Source organism: Esox lucius, chromosome 24 (genome assembly GCF_011004845.1).
Source record: "Esox lucius isolate fEsoLuc1 chromosome 24, fEsoLuc1.pri, whole genome shotgun sequence".
NCBI classification, from domain to species: domain Eukaryota; kingdom Metazoa; phylum Chordata; class Actinopteri; order Esociformes; family Esocidae; genus Esox; species Esox lucius.
The window spans coordinates 7,162,073-7,186,605 of NC_047592.1; the positions used below are offsets into that span (position 1 = coordinate 7,162,073).

The window sequence follows — 24,533 nt, forward strand, 5'->3', positions numbered from 1 at the left end:
TTTCTCAGGCTGCTGGACATCAAAATGTTTGAAGAATGTAGATGTGCCGCTGCTGTAAAACAACCCATCTACTTGTTTATTTACGATAAAATGGCAGGGTAGCCCGTGGTACCTGGGTTGGGCTATTTATTTATTTTAATGTTTATTTCACGTTCTGCCATGTTGGGCCAATAATTGACAACTCGCTGGTTCTGATCCCAGAGCCAACGAGGTGAAAAGCCACGCCGTTGTGTCCCTGAGCAACACAGTTAACCGTAACAGTTGACAGGTTCTTGTCGTAAATAATAATGTGTTCTTGGCATTCTTACCTGGTAAAACAACGGTCAAAAAAACGGTATTCATCATGGAACATGTTAGCTACATATCCTAGGCTAATCTTATTTGTCCACTTATCCCCATTGAGTTGTTGCTGTTTATTTATTTGTAATCACCACTACACATGTCTGCGTATAGGCTTCTGTAATTCGGAATAATTGCACATTGAATCCTAATTACATGTTACGGTTTAAAACAAAAAAGTTAAGCCAGGTAATTTTCTTTATAAAACGCAAGGACCCATGTGGTACACGGACAATCAAAGGAATACATTTTGGGCCAGTAGGCTGATACAGTATCAGTACAATTACAATAAACTGTGCTCGCCAATGTTATATTAACACTTAGCGTGCCAGAGAGTGAGACCGACAACCTGATGAGTGTGGTCCATACGAAATCTTTCAACAACAGGCACATCGCCCCTGCCGCACTCCGTTCAGCCACAAGTGGCGCTGTTGCGGGACGCCAACGCTGGCGGCGCATGGAGGGTAATGGAGACGGGGGTCGCAGGATCGTCTGTGCGAGTGAGGCTGGATAAACAGGTGCCCGGTGTAGCAGACATGACCAAGCTGCAGGGACCATTATGACAGAGAACGTTGAGAGAATGAAAGGAGATAATAAAGAAAGAAAAAGAGTGAGAAAGCGAAGGCAGCAACCAACTAACGTTGGGGGTAACGTTGCTACCTGTCAATTACTGATTACGCTTGCATGCCCCCCTGTACTCAATTCTCTGGTGAGCTGCCAAAATACAGCGTTCCACGTCTAAATACCTGCCCCATCCAATAAGACTGACATTTAATTATGTTGCACGACGGCGCATGCATGATGAAACCGCGACTGCGGAAGGCTGTCGAACAAAGACTTGTTTGTCCAGGTTTTAGGGTCTACTACAGAGGTGAAGTTAGAATTAAAGACACAAACCACTGGATATAGGTTGCCATACAGGATTTTCATTTAATAAGCATTGGAAAATCAACTTAAGCCATGCTATGTTATGACTGATGAATGTCCCTTTAATCAAGTAATTGACATTGAAAGAAAAGTGAAAATGAACTTAAATAATATAACAATCTAGGACGATACATTTGACAATTCACTTTTTTTTTAACAAAATGGGTAAAGGGATCAACATTAAGACAAGACAAATACAAATAGTACAGTAATGCAGTAATTCAATAAATCCATCAAAATTAAAAATATGTACTGTATCTACTACTGAGATAAGTGTTTACGGTGTAGCAATGCATATATTATGACATCATATCTTACTATTATATATTGCATGTTATAAACTAAAATTAGTATGATAAATTAACACTAAGAGTTATTAATTAACTGAGTTAATTGTTGTGAGGAAAACGCACACAGCAGCTTCAGATCTGCTCCTTACATAGGATGATTACTGCAAGGAGTGCTTTATTAAAACATTCATTTTAAGACCAGATTGAAACACTTCATACTTTAGATATCGTCACGGATCACCCTTTGCACTGCCCCCCCCCCCCATAAAAAAATAATAAACACCCAACACAATACTGTTTCATGCAACTCATCTCTGGATACCAAGCATTGGGGTGTGTGTCATCTTAGTTGGCCCAGCCTCCTGTACATGGGTTTGCTTATCTTATCTGAGGGCTATAACCTACATTTCTAATAATGTGACACATGGTGATACGTATTTCTGTGAGTGCATGCAAAGTAACCTGAGGCTTTGACCCAGTGGAGTATGGCGGCATGAATATACAAGGTTTTAGGCCTCGAAAAGGCTCCCTTTTTTCACAGTCTCGTCGGCATCTCTGACTGACAGATGATCGCTGACGTTGGCATGGAAACAGCTTGGTGGCCAAGGCAATTTTTCACATCTCCTCCGGTGCGCAAAAAACCCCCACAGAGGTCCTCAGATGACAGTGGCGAACAGAAAGATCTGGATGAGGGGCATGACCTTCAGGGTCGAAAGGTCAGCGAGGACGGCCTGCGGTCACGTAGGTCGTGGAAGAGAACGCAATAGTCAGCGGCCATTTTGTCAAAACAAGGACACACTCCAAAGTAGAATTGGTCCCAAATCTCTTTAGAACTGCAGGTTGCAGGCAATATGCCCCCCACCCTCCCGCCCCCCACCAAAGCCCTCTGGGATGTGGGGTTGCATTTAGGGTCCTATCATGTTTACAGCAAGAGTCTAATATTTCAGTTCCTCTGCTCAAGCTCTAAAAATAAGGAGCCGTGTTTTGATACCTTCTCGAGTGGCCAGGGCGGTAAATGAGCAAGCAAATACTGTGGGCTCGCACCTTAGCATCAAGTCAACCTGACGCTCGTGTGTCACACTAAGGATTAACCCCCCCCCCCACACACACACCTCCACCCCCCAGGGAGGGGAAGGGGGGGGGGGTCAGTCCGCTGCTCTGGGAAGACAGAACAGGGGCTGGGACACAAGGCCGGGACTCTCATGTCAAAGGCATTTGGGTTAATTGCATTGAGAGGAGAAATGACTGGCATGCAGAGTGTGGTTCATGGTCCGTACAGATCATGATTTTATTATTCAGAAGCAGAGATTGTGCAGAGGCCCCTTGGGGGGCCCAGAGGGAGAACAGAGCCAAAATGTAACGCAACACTTTTTTGCTCTATTTCGTACGAGTTTCGAATCAAACAAGTGCAGATTCTCAGCTTTTATTTTTGAGTACTAGTGTACATAAACTAAATAATATGAACACTTTTGTCATTTCTGGTGGAACCAGTATGACAACAAATACCCTCAACTAAAATCTATAGTTTAACCTCATCCAAAATGTAGGAGTATGGAGCAAATAGAAGAAAATAAAGAAACAAATGTATTTATTTCTTTACATTTGAATATTGATTGACCATTGACCATTTATGGAGCACAATTTAGCCTTCCTTTTACTTCAGACAGAGCACATCTGTTTAACTCGTCATCTGCAACAAAAGTAGTCTATTCAGTATTCAATTATTACACTGATAACTATTGCCGTATGAATAAAGGGGATTCAGCTCCTTGGTTTTGACTACTTTCATGTGTTTGTCGTTATATCGTACACTGCTGTCAACCTTATAGTGTATTACTGAAATTATTTTGTTGCAGGTTAAGAAAAAGGTGTAGCCATGACCTGGGTTTCAGAGATTCCTGTATGTTGAACATTTCTATCTGTGCGCTCAATAATCCAAATTTGAGTACAGCGCTCCTAATGATGATTGACAGCCATTCAAACACGAATGCATCTACAATGCAAGCTACTTGAGAAATTACCGGACAGAAATTTTTTTGAAATAAAATAAGGCAAGCCCCTAGAATGTGTCGCTCACCCCATGTGGCAAAACTCTGACATGAATGCTAAATACATTAATACGCTTAATTCATTCCAATTGCAAAAACAAAAATAAATGTTACCACAACCAATCAATCAAATTTATTTATAAAGCCCTTTTTACAGCAGCAGTTGTCACAAAGTGCTTTTACAGAAACACCCGGCCTTAAACACCAAGGAGCCAACAACAGTAGTGTTGAATTTCAGTGGCTAGGAAAGAAGGCTAACATTTTGGAAGAAACCTAGAGAGGACCCAGGCTCAGAGGGGTGACCAGTCCTCTACTGGCTGTGCCAGGTGAGATATTAAGAGTCCAATTGGATTAATTTATAAATGCATGTGGGCTAAATCCAGAGTCTATTTAAATTTAGACTATATCAGAAGTATGACCAGATGGACAAGGACAGGGACAGCAACGGCCCCCCAAACCAGGTACTCCGCAGGTGTGGACCAGGACCTCATGTCCTCCTAAAGTTTAAAACAGATTACCTGTCTGTATCTACCCTCCACCTCTTTTCCTTTCTCTCATGTGCAAACACACACACACACACACTCGCACCCGCGATCTGTGTGTACAGCACAATAATAATGACCCTTGCACATTTCGGGGCTTGTGGCAGGGTGTCGGGGCGCAGGGGGGTTTGAAATGACCAGCCAGCGTTTTTAGGGAATGTGCACGCAGACGAGTGGATTACAGGTGCTGGCCCGGACCCATGGGCTATTTCAGTCACCCCCAGCCAGAAAGGAGAGTAGTGTGTGTGTGCACGTGCGCGTGCGAGAGACGCCTGCGTGCAGTCCTGTGGGGGGGGGGGGGCGGTGAAGGGACAAGGCTCAGACCTGACAGTGACAGGGCCCCCCCCGGCCCGGCTCACTGAAAACCACACTCACCTCAGCTGAGGCCAGCGACGTCACCTCCATCAGGTTCTCCGCCCGGAAGGCAAAGACTGCCGCCGCCAGTACTGGGGGAACAGACAGTACTCTGGATTCACTAAAACATCAATGCAGCCATATGGTAACACCAGCGAGTACAAACGACGCGGCCGATTACGGCAACGCCGGCTGAATCAGTCTGCTTTTGTGTCGTCAGCGTGGCGCGTCGTACCTGCGACGATCTCCAGCGAATCGTAGCCCAGGACACGGTCCCACAGCAGAAGGAGCTGGTCAGTGGAGAGGTAGCCGGAGAACGCCCTCACCATCCACTTGAAGGCAACACGCAACCTGAGGGCGCGTTCACAAATGCACTTTGGACATGTGATCGAGTTCATTCACTACCTGTAGGACGTCTGAATTAATTTCAGGAATAACGTAATTTGACACGGTGGGGCGCCTCATGCTTTCGTGCATCTAATTATGAATCCAAAAGTGCAGCATATTTGCACATTTTCCTTTTATGTCTGAATAAAATAAATAAAATCCCACATATTTGTATGCATTCATATAGTGTTGATACTATGCATATTTCTGTGAATTCTAACTTTGATTCACGCGAAAGAAGCTTTTCAGTGTAACTCACTTGGATTACATTTGCTTTGTCATTCTTACGGGCAGTGGAAAAATATTTGCTGCTTCTCAGAATTTTGCATATTCCGGCCTTTGATGTTACCAGATATCCGAATAAAATCTACTTTCACATAACGGTAACATGACTGAACATAATAAAATAAAAGGTATTTATTTAATAACTAGTATTTAATAACTATTTAATGGTCCTGTGTGAAGAAGCAATTGCCCCATTGCTACCAATTACTGGTCTTGACACTTCCAGACAGTTACATTTGCACTGCAACTTTTCTCGATATTAAAATTCAAATTATTCCCCAGGCGGTGGCAGTTTTAGTATGCATTTAAATTAAATCCCAAAAACCCCAGGTAATACATTTACATAAGCGCACAGCTTCATTAACTCACACACACTCACCTTACCAAGGCCGCTGGTAGAGAACTTTACCACTGCATCACGAGTTACTGCACAGCCTGTTAGTCACATTTTATGGCATTATCGGAATAACCACAGTGTCCCAGTTCAAAGACAGCGAGACTGTGTGTTCACGCCTCCAGTCCTGGGAAGGGACATTCCCACAAAGTACAGGAGAGCCTGTTTGCCTCTTGGCACCTCCAAGTTCAAAATGTCGGTAAAATGGGACCCGAGGTCATAAACGAGGTCGTATATATTTTACTGTCACGTCAGGATCTGTTCAATGGCGCATAAAGACCAGAATATATTGATGTGAGTTTAAGTTGGGCGGAGTGCTTATCAGGTGGACGCGTTCGCGTTGTGCGGTCGTAACACTTGCATTTACTCCTGTTGATTAGATTACAGAGTTGTGTCATTCCGTTATCTCAAGCAAAGCGGTATATGAAGTTAATGTATATCAGGGGGAAACTTTACGTTTCTCCATTTATGACAGATCTTTGTCACGTACTGACAAATCGTGAAGCCCTGAATCGTAAAGTCTCATTCAGTACTGGACTGTAGAGTATATTTAGTGTTGGTAGATCCCTGGAGTTGACTGAACACACATTCTAAGGTTTGAGGTCTCACGGTGTAATCACGGTGTAATCACAGTGTAATCACAGTGTAATCACGGTGTAATCACAGTGTAATCACAGTGTAATCACAGTGTAATCACAGTGTAATCACAGTGTAATCACAGTGTAATCACAGTGTAATCACAGTGTAACCTCCGATCGAAACCAGATTATGTTAGAAAGTTAGACTGGTGTAGGAGCGGGTCAAGAATGTGGCTTCTTAATAACATCACTAAATGACCCTTTAGATGTGCTACACACACATAAACTAGACTAATCCCCTGTCTGAGATTGACTGGCTAATCCCCGGTCTAAGTTGTCAGACCCCCCCCACCCCCCACCCCCCCCAAAACATGTTGTAGTGGCAGGATGATAAACACAGTTCATTCAACGTGATAACTGTAAACTGGCTACACATGCTCATGTCTAGCCTGTGGGTGAGGAAGACAGCCCAGTGTCTCTGAGACTGGGCGACCCTTCTATGTGCTTGCATTCCCACCAATCACTCTGGTTTCATTCCAGCAAGCTTGTATTATTCAGTCGATATTTTGAGTCCTGTTATTACGCCCTGCTGTCGAGCTGTGTGGCGTGGAGCATCTCGTATTACTGAGCACAACCACATGACCTGAAGACGCTCTTCTTTCCTAAAATATGAAGTCATGTGCTTGCAGTATTTGGCCACTAGATGGAGGAATTGTTTGAAATACTTCAGTGTAACAGATGTGGTTTCGGGTCTTGTGGTGTGTGTGGGTGTGTGTGTACTCACGGCTGCGCTCCTATTTCTCTGAGATGATAGAAGAGTTGGGGGAGATGGGTCTGTAGCAGCCTCTCAAACTGAAGGCACAGTGACACTATTCCCTGGGGAGTCATACAACTCATATGAAGACACGCTCACATAGCGCGCACACACACACACAGACACACACACACACACACACAGTCCACACACGCTCACACAGACCACACACGCTCACACACGCTCACACAACACATGCAGAGACCCATTGCAGATGCACTTTTACACTGAACAGTTTCTCTCAGATGCTGTGCACACGTTTCTGTGTCTGTCTCGGATAGTGAGCGTTTCTCCTCCCGCCTTGACAATCCACCGCCACGACAGGTGTGGTGTATCAACGACCTGATTGGACCAGACAGTAGCGTGATATCAGGTTATGAGGGAGCGTGAGACCAGCAGGCCGACACAGCAAGGATGTCCAGCAGAGCCGTTGCCGGGGAAACGGAACGTCAATTTCTCAACCGTTCTTCGCCTCCAATGTCGGTTTTGGGGAATCCGGCGGTACGTCGAACCGTCCGCGCAACCCGCAGACCAGGTGTAACCACGCCAGCGCGGGACCTAAGCCCCGTCACCTCATGCTTCAGCATGATAACGAGGAGCCTCATCATCGTGTTGCAAGGATCTGAAGACAGTCCCTGGAGGATTGAAATGCCCCAGTTCTTCCAACGTCGTGGTTGTATTTTTCGTTTCAGTGCATTACCACAAAACACACAAACGCATTTACGTGGAAATGAACAACGTGAACAGAGCAGACATCTCTCTCACTTACGGAGGCAGATGAGGAGATTGAGTGCAGCCGGAAGAAGTAGCGGACGTACATCTCCCGGAACACCGCGTACAGCTTGGATGGCTCGTTGTACAGGAAGCACAGAGGAGCCACTTGGAAGACACAGACACACAGAGACCCATTAGCACCGCGTCCACACACAACGTCTCCCATCCCGCACTGGTGTGTGAGTGTGTGTGTGTGCTTGTTTCTAATCCGGGTTATGCCGGCATCGTGACATGGAATGTAGAAAACGAACTTACCGTACATCGAGAAACCGTGGAACGGGATGACACCTGATCATGGAGAATGACAAGAGTCAGTCAGTGGTTGAACACAAGCGACTGTGGCTGTGAGGGGTACAATGACCGGGGTATAGTGAGGGGTACAGTGAATAGGGTATAGTGAGGGGTTCTGTGACCGGGGTACAGTGACCGGGGTATAGTGAGGGGTTCTGTGACCGGGGTATAGTGAGGGGTACTGTGACCGGGGTATGGTGAGGGTACAGTGACCGGGGTATAGTGAGGGGTACTGTGACCGGGGTATAGTGAGGGGTTCTGTGACCGGGGTATAGTGAGGGGTACTGTGACCGGGGTATAGTGAGGGGTACTGTGCCTGGGGTATAGTGAGGGGTACTGTGACCGGGGTATAGTGAGGGGTACTGTGACCGGGGTATAGTGAGGGGTTCTGTGACCGGGGTATAGTGAGGGGTACTGTGCCCGGGGTATAGTGAGGGGTACTGTGCCCGGGGTATAGTGAGGGGTACTGTGCCCGGGGTATAGTGAGGGGTACTGTGCCCGGGGTATAGTGAGGGGTACTGTGCCCGGGGTATAGTGAGGGGTTCTGTGACCGGGGTATAGTGAGGGGTACAGTGAATAGGGTATAGTGAGGGGTTCTGTGACCGGGGTACAGTGACCGGGGTATAGTGAGGGGTACTGTGACCGGGGTATAGTGAGGGGTTCAGTGACCGGGGTATAGTGAGGGGTACTGTGCCCGGGGTATAGTGAGGGGTACTGTGCCTGGGGTATAGTGAGGGGTACTGTGCCCGGGGTATAGTGAGGGGTACAGTGACCGGGGTATAGTGTGGGGTACAGTGACCGGGGTATAGTGAGGGGTTCAGTGACCGGGGTATAGTGAGGGGTACTGTGCCTGGGATATAGTGAGGGGTACTGTGCCCGGGTATAGTGAGGGGTACAGTGACCGGGGTATAGTGAGGGGTACTGTGACCGGGGTATAGTGAGGGGTTCAGTGACCGGGGTATAGTGAGGGGTACTGTGCCCGGGGTATAGTGAGGGGTACTGTGCCCGGGGTATAGTGAGGGGTACTGTGCCCGGGGTATAGTGAGGGGTACAGTGACCGGGGTATGGTGAGGGGTACTGTGACCGGGGTATAGTGAGGGGTACTGTGACCGGGGTATAGTGAGAGGTACTGTGACCGGGGTATAGTGAGGGGTACTGTGACTGGGGTATAGTGAGGGGTACTGTGCCCGGGGTATAGTGAGGGGTACAGTGACCGGGGTATAGTGAGGAGTACTGTGCCCGGGGTATAGTGAGGGGTACTGTGACTGGGGTATAGTGAGGGGTACAGTGAATAGGGTATAGTGAGGGGTACAGTGACCGGGGTATAGTGAGGGGTACTGTGACCGGGGTATAGTGAGGGGTACTGTGACCGGGGTATAGATGGGGGGTACAATGACTGAGGTATCGTGTGCGACGGCTGCGGTCTCACCGTTCGGAGGGTACACCACAGCAAACTCCTCCTCCCCCACCCGGCCTGCAAGAGAACAGCCGTGAGGGCGAGACCATGTGCAGGTTTTAAAGGACGCATGAGATGCCGTCCCGTTAGTTCAGGTTATACGCATCCCGTTCCAAGGCAGCGAGACTCACCTTGAATGTAGGATTTAGGGGGAGTGGCACTGTTGTAGCTGAAGTGATCCAAGACCGCAGTGTCTCGAGAGAAACACAGCAACACCTATGAAAACGCACACCCACACAAATGCCCCCAACACACACGCAATATATGAGAAACCCACAAAAAGTATGTCAGCAAGCCCAATAACTTGTTATTGTCCCTACGCTACCATGAAGACGGACCATCTAAGAATACACATTAATATGTTACTTGGTCAGTGTCAAATTACTCTTTGCTTGAGTTGGTTCAATTAAGCTCATGAAGAAAGCCTATTAAAAACCATTTGTCTTGCCTCGTTACAGCATCCCAGGATATACTTAGGCCAAATCCCTCGGAAACTAACTGAAACTCAAGAGGCAGCCGAGTCGTTCAGTCGACAACATGAGAGGGTTTTTAAGATGGTAATCTCATCTCCTCCGACTGGGAATACATTTCAATTACCCTGAGCCACTATTCTTTCATTACGTTCAGGAAATTATATGGCAACTCAATCAAATTAATTATATTTTAATCAACCGATTTTGCCCACAGTCGAGGTCGTTAAGAATTATAGCAGATGGGGACTGAGATCAATCCCATTCCAGTTGCAGTCAGCTGAAGTCAGACATGGAAATGTCCCCATAGGGGCGCGTTCCCACTGTCAATGGGACAAGACATGGAAGTTGGCCGAGTCTGATTTCACCGTGTCTCTCGGAGTGCAACATTTACTTGTCACGGTGCAGACCTGAAGTGCACTGTATGTTGCCGGAATTCTTCAACTGCCGAGCGATTTTCCCAGAGCAGCCGATATTCACGAGGCGAAGGTGCCCAGCTGATAGGTCAAGTAGCAGATACCGCTCAGTAAACACTCCCGGGGGTCGGCGAAATTGTCTCCCCGCCTTTCCCGATTGAACGACGGCAGAAATCAAACACGCTCCGCAGAAAAATAAAGCGCTTCCAGGAAACAGACGGGAGACATTCGCCTGTCGCTACAGCGCCGTCTGATCCAACCGCGGGTGACACAATTAAACAAGGTGAAACAACCTCAGGCAATCTGAATAAGCACACTGGTGCTGCGGTGGACAGAGGCATTCAAAACCATGGAAGACATTAGACAGGGGACCCTTTAGATTTGTTTAAAATACAACTGGGGATCCTAAAGTGTACCCATAAAATGAGTCATCAGAACACTTAGCCTGTGTCTAAGAATACCAGTGTCTATCCCCGTGAAAGTGGATGTGTGTCGGGGTGGAAGTAGTTTAGTCTAGTATTGTACAACGTGGTCTCCATGTTATTTATACCGCTGTAATAATCTCCAGTCCGTTTACACGGACCGACTTAACACAACCTACACAGATGACTCTCAGTCCAAAGTGCTGCACACACACTGGGCCTAACACACAAGGTATGGTATGAGGCTGTCATGACCGCTAGTTTTCACCCCCTGTCCCACACAAATGACACTGTAATGGACAGGGTCACCGTGCTGTGTGTGTGTGTGTGTGTGGGATCCTGGGGAAGATATACGTCACCTGATACAGATAGTCCTCAAATACAAAGTAGTAGTCATCATTGCTAGCAGTCAGTTTCACGTCCTGCAAAAATAAAATATAAAATAATTATATATACAGTGGGGAGAACAAGTATTTGATACACTGCCGATTTTGCAGGTTTTCACACTTACAAAGCATGTAGAAATCTGTAATTTGTATCATAGGTACTCTTCAACTGTGAGTGATGGAATCTAAAACAAAAATCCAGAAAATCACTATGTATGATTTTTAAATAATTAATTTGACATAAGTTTTTGATACATCAGAAAAGAAGAGCTTAATATTTGGTACAGAAACCTTTGTTTGCAATTACAGAGATCATACGTTTCCTGTAGTTCTTGACCAGGTTTGCACACACTGCAGCAGGGATTTTGGCCCACTCCTCCATACAGACCTTCTCAAGATCCTTCAGGTTGTCGCTGGGCAATACAGACTTTCAGCTCCCTCCAAAGATTTTCTATTGGGTTCAGGTCTGGAGACTGGAGACAGGTCTGGAGGTCCACTCCAGGACCTTGAGATGCTTCTTACGGAACCACTCCTTAGTTGCCCTGGCTGTGTGTTTCGGGTCGTTGTCATGCTGGAAGACCCAGCCACGACCCATCTTCAATGCTCTTATTGAGGGAATCTAGGTGTTTGGCCAAGATCTCGCGATACATGGCCCCATCCATCCTCCCCTCAATACGGTGCAGTCGTCCTGTCCCCTTTGCATAAAAGCATCCCCAAAGAATGATGTTTCCGCCTCCATGCTTCACGGTTGGGAATGTGTTCTTGGGGTTGTACTCATCCTTCTTCTTCCTAAACACGGCAAGTGGAGTTTAAACCAAAAAGCTCTATTTTTGTCTCATCAGACCACATGACCTTCTCCCATTCCTCCTCTGGATCATCCAGATGGTTATTGGCAAACTTCAGACGGGCCTGGACATGCGCTGGCTTGAGCAAGGGGACCTTGCTTGCGCTGCAGGATTTTAATCCATGACGGTGTAGTGTGTTACTAATGGTTTTCTTTGAGACTGTGGTCCCAGCTCTCTTCAGGTCATTGACCAGGTCCTGTTCCGGGCTGATCCCTCACCTTCCTCATGATCATTGATGCCCCACGAGGTGAGATCTTGCATGGAGCCCCAAACCGAGGGAGATTGACTGTCATCTTGAACTTCTTCCATTTTCTAATAATTGCGCCAACAGTTGTTGCCTTCTCACCAAGCTGCTTGCCTATTGTCCTGTAGCCCATCCCAGCCTTGTGCATGTCTACAATTTTATCCCTGATGTCCTTACAAAGCTCTCTGGTCTTGGCCATTGTGGAGAGGTTGGAGTCTGTTTGATTGAGTGTGTGGACAGGTGTCTTTTATACAGGTAACGAGTTCAAACAGGTGCAGTTAATACAGGTAATGAGTGGAGAACAGGAGGGCTTCTTAAAGAAAAACTAACAGGTCTGTGAGACCCGGAATTCTTACTGGTTGGTAGGTGATCAAATACTTATGTCATGCAATAAAATGCAAATGTATTATTTAAAAATCATACAATGTGATTTTCTGGATTTCTGTTTTAGATTCCGTCTCTCACAGTTGAAGTGTACCTATGATAAATATTACAGACCTCTACATGCTTTGTAAGTAGAACAACCTGCAAAATCAGCAGTGTATCAAATACTTGTTCTCCCCACTGTAAGTGTAGTCACTCTAATATATATATATATATATATAAAATTCCTTCAGTGTAGTCACTGTAATATAAATATAAAAATACCGGACTACAGTGAAGGAAATCAATAATAAATACCGGACTACAGTGAAGGAAATCAATAATAAATACCGGACTGCAGTGAGGGAAATCAATAATAAATACCGGACTGCAGTGAAGGAAATCAATAATAAATACCGGACTACACTGAAAGAAATCAATAAAAAATACAGCTATGAGAAATAAACATCAGATCAGTCACTACTTGTCCACAAATAACATAAAAAAAAATAAACAGAACCAAGTGCTCAAGGAGAACCACTGTGTGTCTTTGGGATGAGGTGCCGGGTGTGTCGGGACGCTGGTGCTGGCAGAACTTGTCCTACCTTATAGATGAGCTTGTCCACCAGCAGATCATGGTGGATGACCCCAGCCTTCAGCTGGTTATAATGCAGGACATCCTGTCCAAGAAGGAAGAAATGCTGTCAGTCACAGGCAAAAAAACATGAGAACTGAAGCGTAAGACCACGGTGGTGTATATGTCACCCTTGGCTTCGTGCAGCACTGGAACCGGTCATCTCCTGCTGCATTATGGGTTTGAATAAGACCCACAGGCTCTTTCAGCAAAAAAAAGCTCTCCCCTATATTTTCAACTGATTCTATCAATAAAGCATGAACACGCTTGATATTTCATTTATTTAAGTATAAATAAATATTACGGAGGCTCCAAGCATCCTACAAACATTCATTACACCAGCCAGATATCAGGATTCATTCGGTGTCTGCACCTAATAAAGTACATTTATTCTGTATTTATTCTCATATAATATGATAATTAGTTAATTCCTTGTTTGCCCTCAGATGATATAATAGCCAATTCATTCTTTGTTCTCCCTCACATAATACAATAATCAATTAATTTGTTGTTTGCCCTCAGCTAATACGAAAATCAATTAATTATGTTTGTCATCATATAATACCATTATGAATTTAAACTGCAGGGCTATTATCTTGTCCTAAAATCACCTTGTGTGTTTTGTCAATTGTATGTTCTCAGTGACTTGACAGTGAACTAGTTCGACAAGGGTTAGGGTTAGCGCAACAGGATTAGCGTAACACTTGACAACAGGTAATTAACGTCAGACATGTCTCCGGTCCGACAGAAACCATGATAGAAGAGCAAGAGGGACAGGACACAGAGAGGAAAAGATAAATAAAACGTCAACTCTTGAAAGCCTTTTAGGACTCTGAGAATGGAATAATGGAGGAGAAGAAAGGAGAGAAGGGCTCTGGATGCTTAAGAGAACGAGAATCCAAAACATTTCCAACAACAGGATTTAAAATTCTCCTCATATTATCTGAGACATGAACCTTTTCTTTTGGAAAATACATTTCAGTTTATAATAATCTGGCAGCAGAGGGTAATTCTTGTTACGCTTTTGACAAGCACTCTTGACAAGGCAAATATATCCAAAACAAATATTTCCAGAATTTGACTTTTAACCTTTAGCGTTTGCCCTCATATAATACCATAATGAATTTAAACTGCAGGGCTATTATCTTGTCCTTAAATCACCTTGTGTATTTTGTCAAATGTATGTTCTCAGTGACTTGACAGTGAAATAGTTCGACAAGGGTTAGGGTTAGCGTAACAGGAAGTACTTTGACACTTGACAACAGGTAATTAACGTCAGACATGTCTCCGGTCTGACAGAAACCATGATAGAAGAGCAAGAGGGACAGGACACAGAGAGGAAAAGATAAATAAAACGTCAACTCTTGAAAGCCTTTTAGGACTCTGAGAATGGGATAATGGAGGAGAAGAAAGGAGAGAAGGGCTCTGGATGCTTAAGAGAACGAGAATCCAAAACGTTTCCAACAACAGGATTTTAAATTCTCCTCATATTATCTGAGACATGAACCTTTTCTTTTGGGAAATACATTTCAGTTTATAATAATCTGGCAGCAGAGGGTAATTCTTGTCCGCTTGTGACAAGCATTCTTGACAAGGCCAATATATCCAAAACAAATATTTCCAGAATTTGCCTTTTAACCTTTGTCTTTCCCTCCCAACTGCTAACCCAAGGGACAGTGCACATAACGGCAGCTTCTGTGACTGAAGAGGCTATGGCCTTCATAGCGGCTGAAGAATGGCAGCTCACCACCTTCATCCATCGCACCACGGGAAGCCCTGTCACCTTGGCCAAGGGCCCTGAAGGGGGCCCCTCCATTAGCCTGTCTGTGCTGGAGAGGCCTTCCCGATATAAATGAGTATAGCATCGGGAATGCGTATGCTGACAACAACTGCGAACGGGTGTTGACAGTGAAGGACTATCTAGAATACAGTGGGCGTGTTCTGTTTAGGAGCACAGCGGCGATTGGTCGACGCGTCCTGGGGGGTTGTCCTCGAACACATCTTGGTTACGCTGCTCTCCGGTACCACAGACCTGTCATACGACTCTCCCACATCATCCAGACTAGATGCAAAAACCCGGGGTACGGCCTGAGAAGCACGTTCCCCCTTCACGAGTCTAAATCCGCTCGTCCCTGCTGCGAAGGTGACACTCTCCAGACCCCCCCCCCCCCCGCCCCAAGGATCATTCTTCCCACGGCGGGGTGGCGGGGGAGGGCGGTGGTGTTGAATTGGCCTGCGGCTAGGCCGGGGGGGGGGGGGGGGGGGGGGTGTCTCTCTGGTACAAAAACACGGAGGGGCACCGACGTTTGCCACAGAGAGCCGGCCCCGCTTGTCTGAGCCAGCTTTGCTAAATCACACGCGTCTGATTGCGTTGGCGGTCGCGGCGCCCCGGGACGAGTCATGCCAGGACATGGGTAAACACGGACCCAGCTAATTTATAGCGCAGGGATAGCATCCAAATATAGGAGCCGGCTTCGGGAGCCCGACCCACGGCATTCAGACCTGCAGCACTGAGAAGAGGTGCAGTATGGGAACTCCTTAAGAACCCTGTCTAATGTCTGTGGAGAAGCAACCGACAGACATATGTGGATAACGAAATGGGATCCAGCGAAGTGACGTGCTCTACAAAGCCGTACGGGGACATACTTTCCCCAGAATGTTTACATTTAATCGAGTTAGCGAACGCATTACATCCACAGCCAATGAAAGGCATCCAAAGGTTGTCATGCGTGCATAATGAGTGTCATTTGTACTGTCCAAATGTCACTTAAGGAGTGAGTCAGAGGGAGTCTTTCCTAGTCACCGGGTTTCAAAGCGATTTCTCGTTCTTTGGGGTTTCCGGCTGGGTGAGAGCCACGTGACAATGTCTGATGTAAGGAGGGTCTAGGTAGCATGAATTGGATTGATTGTGATCACGTCAATCATTAACACTGAACAGGGTTCAGGGAATATTCCCGGAGGAAGGGAGTGACTTCCCGTCAGGGAAAACGCGGCCTTGGGAAATGCACCATCTGTGTTTAGTTGGCATGTTAACAACAAACCCTGGCGGACAGAGAGAAAAACACGGCTGGAGGTTCAAAATAACTGTCTTTAACATTGACATAATGGTGCTCTACAAAACAGTGTGTGTGTGTGTGCGTGAGTTACCTCAGGCGAGTTGGTGGAGTTGAGGATGAGAGACCAGAGGTCGGCTCGTAGGCCAGTGGGACAGCCTTGTCTGCTGTACTGCTGGGCAGCCGCACTGTCCTGCTCACTTAACACTGGAAGGACAGAGGACGTCAACACACTAACACAACATTAATATGGGAGAACACACACAGAGAGGACATCATTACCAACACACTAACACAACATTAATATGGGAGAACACACACAGAGGACATCATTACCAACATACCAACACAACATTAAAATGGGAGAACAAACACAGAGGACATCATTATCAACACACCAACATAACATTAAAATGGGAGAACACACACATAGGACATCATTACCAACACACTAACACGACATTAAAATGGGAGAACACACACAGAGAGGACATCATTATCAACACAACATTAAAATGGGAGAAAACACAGAGGACATCATTATCAACACACCAACACAACATTAAAATGGGAGAACAAACACAGAGAGGACATCATTATCAACACACCAACACAACGTTAAAATGGGAGAACACACACAGAGAGGACATAATTATCAACACACCAACACAACGTTAAAATGGGAGAAAACACAGAGGACATCATTATCAACACACCAACACAACATTAAAATGGGAGAACAAACACAGAGAGGACATCATTATCAACACACCAACACAACGTTAAAATGGGAGAACACACACATAGGACATCATTACCAACACACTAACACAACATTAAAAGGGGAGAACACACACAGAGAGGACATCATTATCAACACACCAACACAACATTTAAATGGGAGAAAACACAGAGGACATCATTATCAACACACCAACACAACATTAAAATGGGAGAACACACACAGAGGACGTTGACACACCAACACAAAATCTAAACGGGAGAACACACATGGCGCCGGACTTCAGTGACTCCAGGTGTCAGAGAGCCAATAACACACTCCAATATAAACACTGTGCCCTCTTGTTCCTCCTTGGTTAGCCCTTGAGAGCGTTCTGGGATCTTCTGACTGGGGCTGGAGTCCCCTTGGCCATATGGGGTTTAAAACACATTCCTTTTCCGAGTCATGCAGTGGAGACCGCCGGGGTTCAGGCTTGTATACAGTACGGATCGCTGACGTTTACATTAGGCTGAGTGGGCGGGGCAGAGTGCAAAAGTGCAACGCTGTCCCATATGTGTAAGCCACTTGAGAGGGTGAAAGAGGGGATTATTTATGACAGCAGCTAACTTCACAGCTTTCTGATGAGAGGGGTGAAGGAGAGGTGTGTGTACATGATAATGTGTGTGTGTGTGTGTGTGTGTGTGTATGTGTGTGCCTACAGTACAATCTCCAAATTAACTAGTTTTATGTCAAAAAAGACATATTCCAGAACGGGCTGGCTACGTTGCAATATAAGACAAAAGAGAGATAAGTACTCTGAAATAAATGGTATCCTAATCTCTGTTCATACTGTTTCCATCCATCTTACCTTTCTTTCCAATACGAATATGCTCACTTTCAAACAAATCTGCCCAACGATAGAAAAGACAGAGACAACAAAATAATATCAGTCATCAGTTTCCAGAACTGACTATTGTATACATATGATTTATAAACTCTGGGTTCTTTAAAAAAAGTATATCTATGTCTTCCTTAGATACACAGATATTGCTTGAGAGATGCCAGACAGACGATTGGCATGAGAAACATTAACACAAACCGATATGAAACAGACAGATAAGATATTAACACAAAACAAGCTGGTCTTTGTTTATCCTGCTTCATTTCTATATTTGCCGGGTAAAATAAATGTTTTCTGGCGATTTTGACATATTTACTGTAGTCCATAGATACTTTACACCAGACATGGAATATGTAAATGATCCAAAGTTCTGCACCTGTGCGACAAAAGTAGTTGACAAAAGAGAGTTTTCGCCGGGACACAAAGCTAGCTCAGTGCACATTAGCAGACTTTCACCTGGGGGAACGTGTGTCAGATCATCAATCCCTAGCTGCCCCGAGGTCAGGCACAGCTCCGAATAGGCTTCTCTCTGAGGGGACAACACACAGAAACAAACCCTGTGGAATCACCACCGAACACGGAGCGTCCGGGACTTGGCATGAGCAGGTCTTTGAAGTCATAAACCCCACCGTTCCACACACCACCCACACAGAAACATTTTAAAACAACCCACAGACACTAGCTACTATTTCCTTAAATGATTTACCACATCTCATAGGTCACGCTATTGTGTTTGGATATGTTTCATGTCAAGTGTTTCTCCGACTACCCATGGAACCACACACACGGTGTTCCCATTACCATCTGAGGTATGTCTCTGACTTGGAGTGGAACCTGGACGAGACCCCAGTAACTCTTCGAACTAGCCTCCTCACTGCTGTCGTGGTTCGGGTTCCGCAGGCTAATCAGCACCTGGGAGTGATGGGAAATGTAGTCATTTGAGTATAACGTCAACACATATCGATGGCATATTGATCGCTTAGTCCAGAGATTAAGTCCACTTGCCTCTAGAAAGTCTTTAGGAGCATATACAGGTCTGAAACGACTTAGATCTGTACAAAAAAAGTGAGAGGCGTTACATTTAATTTTCTTGCTAACAATAACATGTACATTACAAATGTGGTATGGTCAAAGGAGAAAACTAACATCTTCGTTGAAGAGACGATTCCCAGCACAGTTAAAGTTAACATATTGTGTTAAAGTGTCTTGTGTTGCAGTTAGTATCATTCATTGAAGAATCTAAATGATCAGTGATGAAAAATAACTAATAAAACAACACTTAACAACCCAACATAGAGAAACAATAAGAAGAAACACAAATGTAGACACACGCACTCTCTCAAGTACTCTATACCCACACACCTTCAAGTCTTTTGTGGCTTTGTTCCTATTTCAAGTGTGTGTAAACGTTGGTGTCTATAGACGTAGGCATTCTATGTGTATAATGTCTATGTGTAAACGCTTTTGAAATGTATGTAAAGCGTTATGTTCCTTTGCTTTGTATTTTTTATATTTATCAGACCCCAAGAGAACCATCAGTCACCATGGCGTCAGCTGACGGGAATCCTGATACAATCTCAATATGATTCTGCTTGGTCAGTGCAGAACGAAGAGGAGTGCCTCTTGCTATCGGAGCGAAACGAGGCCCGAGAGTCTGGTTATCCTCCGGGTTCACAAGGCCTGCTGTTTATGTCAAGGCCCGGCACACACTTGTAAATGTTATCATACCCCCGTCTAGCAGATAGTCAAGAGACGGCTCTGTTACACCAAGTACTGAGCACAGGATGAGATAGCCTAGTGAAATGCCCCTTACGAGAGGCATGACGCACAAAACACACACACACACACACACACACATTTGATTACAATGGCAAGAGATGCATCCTCCTGCGGTATTAAAATAAACCCAGTTGATCCCCACTTATAAACAGTGTCATCGGCATCGACAGTCTGTGTTTAGGCAGAGACCTGGTTCGTCAGTTCCCATCTCGTTCCACTTGTTGGTCAACTCCTTCTGCTCTATCGCTGGTCTCTGGAAACGGCAAAATGGCAAAAGAAGACGTGAACCTTTGTCGCCGGGCCGAGGGTGCCGAGGTCACCGAGACCGAACGAAATGGAGACCGACCCGCAGGTTCCCGTGACAAAATGTCAGATGACCTCATCTTACCAAGTGGAGAATTTTTATATATACATTTAATGACATATAATAATATACAGTGTTTACCTTTCGAGCCAGAGGCACACCCAACTCCGTGCACATGCTGTTCAGGCTCTTAAGGATCCGCTTTTCCCAGCTTGCCTACGGGGGACGACAGATAATCATAGATAAACACATGAACAAACACAGTTTAAAGAGATAACAAAGAAAAGTAGGGAACATCTACTGGGTTCACGTCGACTAGGGGACGAGGCAAAATGGAAAGAACCACAGATGAAGACCCAGAGAACACGACGAGGAGTGACTGAGGAGAAAAACAGAGCATGACGGAGAGAGGAGGAGAAGGAGTGACGGAGAGAGGAGGAGAAGGAGTGACTGAGAGAGGAGGAGAAGGAGCAGGAGTGACGGAGAGAGGAGGAGAAGGAGTGACGGAGAGATGAGGAGAAGGATTGACTGAGAGAGAAAAAGATTGGCGGAGAGATGAAGAAAAGAAGAGACAGACAGAGGAAAACCAGTGATTAAGAGAGGAAAAGAGACCCACCTGGGCCTTCCGCATGTAAGCCAGCGGCTCCTTGGTGTGTTCTGGGGGAGTTGCAGGATGGCAGGGGGGCGGTTGACTAGAAAAAGGAGGTTGTGAGAGAAAGGGGTTGAGAAAGAGGGAGAAATAGAAAGACAAGGGTTGAGGAAGCGTTAGCTAGACAGTGACAGGAGCTGTTTCAGCTTTGAATACAGAAAGAGCTGACCATGACAAATGCAACAGCCTTGGGCCCCTGTGAGACATAGTTGGAGACCAAAGCAGAAGTTAAGAGAAAATAGACCTTCTTCAAATAAATTAATGACATTCGACCCAAAATGTATCTAATGACCCTGGAAAAGAAGAACATTTAACCAAGAAACTCCATAGGCTATCGCTCTGTCTTCAGTTTAAGAAGAAGGTCTGGATTTATCCTCCGGATCCACCTCATGTCTCCTGTTTATATCCACTTATCATCCAGCCTGACCAAATGCCTGTCTGTCTGCCGGGAGTCTTTGGGACCAAAACAGAATCGGGGACCATTTCAGAGAGCCCTTGAACTTGTCTTCTGTTATAAAACACTCATGCTCATGTAAACATGACACCTTAACGAGGACATGCATGGTTGTCTCATGTTGAAGGGAAGGCATCAGTCAACCTTTTATGTCGCAGCCAAACCGGTCGTTCTCAAGTTCAGGCAAGAGCAGAATTTGCACTGGATTCAGGCAAGGCAGAGATTTTTTTTTTACAGGGTTAAAACTGTAAATGTCTTAAACACCGTAAACATTTTGTTACTTTGAAGTCATCAGAATTTGTTTTCATCTCACAAAACAAAATCACCACAATACTCTCAGTGATTTCGGTTGAACTGGGCTACATTTATTCACATGGAATAACATCTCAAAAAGAATCGGAAGGTGTTGTCTGTTCTGGAATTAAAATGCAGCAATGCCCTAAACATGCATTCATCAATTCACAAATGATACACGAAACATGAAAAACAGACATAACAGAAGGATAAAGCCATGAGAGCTGATGGCATTTGGATTCTAGTTGGAGAATTGGTGACAGCTTTAGGTCTGGTCTGGTCTGGTATCTGGTTCCTGGCCAATACAAAAGTGATGTATACATTTTACTTGAGTCGGTCTGTTTTAAATGAAAGTTGGCTGAACATTTTAAATGATTCCCTATCATAACTTAACTTGTGTATCCCGCCCACCCCCACTACCCAAATTTAAAACAAAAAAAGAAATTAACTTTAATTTCTCTGGCACTGACAAACTAATGGCTTTGATGAAGGAAAGTTAGCAGATTATGATTGTCAAATGTTGTTTTTCCAAGACACCTTAAGAAGAATGCACTTATTTTAAGGGCATCTGATAATGACTAAAACGTAAAACAACAAATAACAAATTAAACAGAACCAAACTTCAGCAAGGGAACGTTATGGGGGTGCCTGTACTTTATTTCTATCTGCTCTCTCTCTCTCTCTGCGCCTCTGTTTAAGTGCATGCATTTGGACTTACTTTAAACTCCTAATACATTTAAATAAAAATATTTATCACTTACACGTGTAACTCTCTGTACACCGCATTCTGAAGTTTTTTCTCCCAACCTGCAAAACAAAATAATGCTAATAAGCATAGCGAGTAGCTAATAAGCAATTAATTTGCAAAATGGCATTCATGATATTGAAAGTACAGATCTGGCAATCATTGCCTTAAAAAAGAATATTTTGTGTTTCACGCGCTTACCTGAAGCTTTGAGAAAATGTCGAACATCATCTTTAAGAGATTCTAATTTTATCTCGGGTCTATGCAAACACTCCTAAAGAACAAGAAAAACAGTTAATAAAACTCGCTATGTAGACATCAAGGAATTTCAACCAGATAGTACATGTAAAATAAACATCATAGCTGTATTAGGCAAAATATATGAATTGCCTCGGTAGCTGTCAAATGTCACAGCAGACAGGAAAGACACGAATCTGTGTTGCACACGCGTTTTAATTCTGCAGTACAGCTAACGTCATGGTGGCTACTCACTTTGGCCTGTCTCTCTATTTGAGAGTGCAAATTAGTTCCTTTCAGTCGCTGGACAATTTGCGCAATTGTCAGTGATAACTCCGTACCCTCATCCATCATTTTCAAACCTCGTTTTGGTGTAACTACGATAGTGCAATTAGATTTTCAGAATCCATTGGGCATCCAGTGATGCAGTCTCTGCAGTGGTTACTTAGCAACTACGGACTATTCCTGTCGAGGAAACAAAGATACGCGACATTAGTTCCTAGCCCAGGGATAGCTAATAAACATAAACGGTAGACATCTCTAGATTATAGGTTTATGTAGGTTGATGCATTGCACGAGACAACATAAAAAGTGTCAACATTGAAATTTGAGTAAGCCAGGATTAAAATAGCAATGAAGTCCTTCTCGTTGCCTGGGACTCTCATATTACTTCATCATACACAGAAAATAAATATTTTTGTTAGTGAATGCCAATATAATTTAACTAAAGTATTGTGTCATTTATTTAACCAGGGAGCCCACGTTAACATTTTGTATACATTTTTTCTCAATTAAGCGCTGGTCAGAAGGGAACATACAAAAGGAACACAATACAAAACATAACATAAAAGCTAAAATGGAGAGTTAAAAATCAGGTTTAAAAATCACTGCATTAATATCATGGTCTACTGTACTAAAGCAATAGTGGAAAAACAGAAAAAATATGTTTAGAATTGAGTGCCTCCGAGATGTCACTAGTAACTTTATTGCTCTCCTATACTTCTTTCTGACAGCAGATTGAAACTTGCTCAGGGCGTTATTGGTGTTCAAAAGCTCATTCAGTTGCTCACTAACAAGTGTTTCAAGGACTTTGGCAAGGAAAGATCGTTTGGAAATGGGATTGTAGTTGTTTAGACTACATGGGTCCGTCCCATTTAACAGTGGCAGAACCAAAACATACTTTCATGCTTCTATAAAAGAGCTCAGCAATAATGTCAGCAAACAAGTTTCAGAAGGTTCAGATCCAGTTCATGCTCAGCTGAATTTTCACTAAGACCTTTTCATTCCAAAATACACTTCGGTTGGCGCCATGCAATTACAGTGTGCATGATAACCCAACCAACCCCACCAAAAAGCATGACCCTGTCCAGTCCCTGTCTGCCCCGTATTGAAAACCTATTTTCTCGTTTGAACAACTAAAATAGCACTTTCCTCGCAAAAGCTCACTCGCACGGTAATGGGCTTGACTTAACGCCATAGCAGGTTCTGGAGGACATGTGTCCCCAATGCACATTAAGTTATTCCTCTCCTTATCATGTTGATCATCTCACAGTCAGGAATAGCTGCACACGCGGGTGGGAGAAAAGAGGGCGTTACTAGGACAACAACAACTAAGCTTGCACGTATCCATCCCGTCACAACATGTTGCCAGATCCCGACTGAAACGAATATGTCCAAAAGGCCTTTCCTGGGTGCCAAGAAGCAAAAAGCAAGCCACTGACTCGCTATTGGAAGTATTGGCTTGACAACCACAATGGAGATTTTGAAATTGAACGTCACATATTTTATTTGAATCTAGAATAGTTTTTTTTTTTCTAAATCTATTCCCGGGCCATAAATCGGTTGTAGTACAAACCTGTATAGGTCCATAATAATTTCAACAAACTTGTGATGCAGTTAAAGTCCGTTTAAGAATGGGCTGAAGGCTGAAGAATGGGCTGAAACCTATACAGGTTAGAATACGCCTGCATGGGACAATAGTTCTGCTTTAATCTGTCGATTTCACTTGCTTATTTTGTATTGTCCATTAGTGTGACAATATCCGGTGTAGTGCCGTCAATAAATTAATAGTAAAATAAAAAAATATTCCTGAATAATTGCTAAGCATTTGGCAGGTAACACAATGTACAAGTGTGCT

The 24,533-nt window shown here is 44.5% G+C and overlaps 1 protein-coding gene across 2 annotated transcripts; it reads right to left on the reverse strand.

Moving 5' to 3' along the window:
• Positions 1-1,243: 1,243 nt before the first annotated feature.
• On the reverse strand, positions 1,244-22,861 carry tbc1d19 (TBC1 domain family, member 19). 2 transcript variants are annotated; one of them, XM_020043589.2, is made up of 21 exons: positions 22,652-22,861; positions 22,361-22,433; positions 22,176-22,221; positions 20,634-20,709; positions 20,159-20,233; positions 19,903-19,966; positions 18,940-18,986; positions 18,736-18,846; positions 18,391-18,463; positions 17,902-17,940; positions 16,407-16,519; positions 13,231-13,305; positions 11,147-11,209; positions 9,611-9,695; positions 9,453-9,497; positions 7,988-8,020; positions 7,728-7,837; positions 6,929-7,020; positions 4,736-4,851; positions 4,522-4,592; positions 1,244-2,287 (listed from the first exon to the last, which is right to left on the reverse strand). In XM_020043589.2, exons 1-21 carry the CDS (start codon positions 22,748-22,750, stop codon positions 2,213-2,215), a joined length of 1,581 nt encoding a protein of 526 aa, XP_019899148.1. In that variant the 5' UTR covers positions 22,751-22,861; the 3' UTR covers positions 1,244-2,212. The 2 variants fall into 2 exon arrangements, with proteins under 2 accessions (XP_019899148.1, XP_019899149.2); XM_020043590.2 differs by lacking the exons at positions 1,244-2,287; positions 4,522-4,592; positions 4,736-4,851 and having other exon boundaries at positions 6,923-7,593.
• Positions 22,862-24,533: the final 1,672 nt, after the last annotated feature.

Bases quoted from the DNA above. Each gene is read 5' to 3' on its own strand.
- tbc1d19 (XM_020043589.2), bottom strand. From the start codon at position 22,750: ATGATGGATGAGGGTACGGAGTTATCACTGACAATTGCGCAAATTGTC. The intron at 22,434-22,651 runs GTGAGTAGCCAC...CTTGTTCTTTAG, and splicing joins AAATAGAGAGACAGGCCAAA to GAGTGTTTGCATAGACCCGA. The intron at 18,987-19,902 runs GTCTCTGCCTAA...TTTTTTGTACAG, and splicing joins GATGGGAACTGACGAACCAG to ATCTAAGTCGTTTCAGACCT.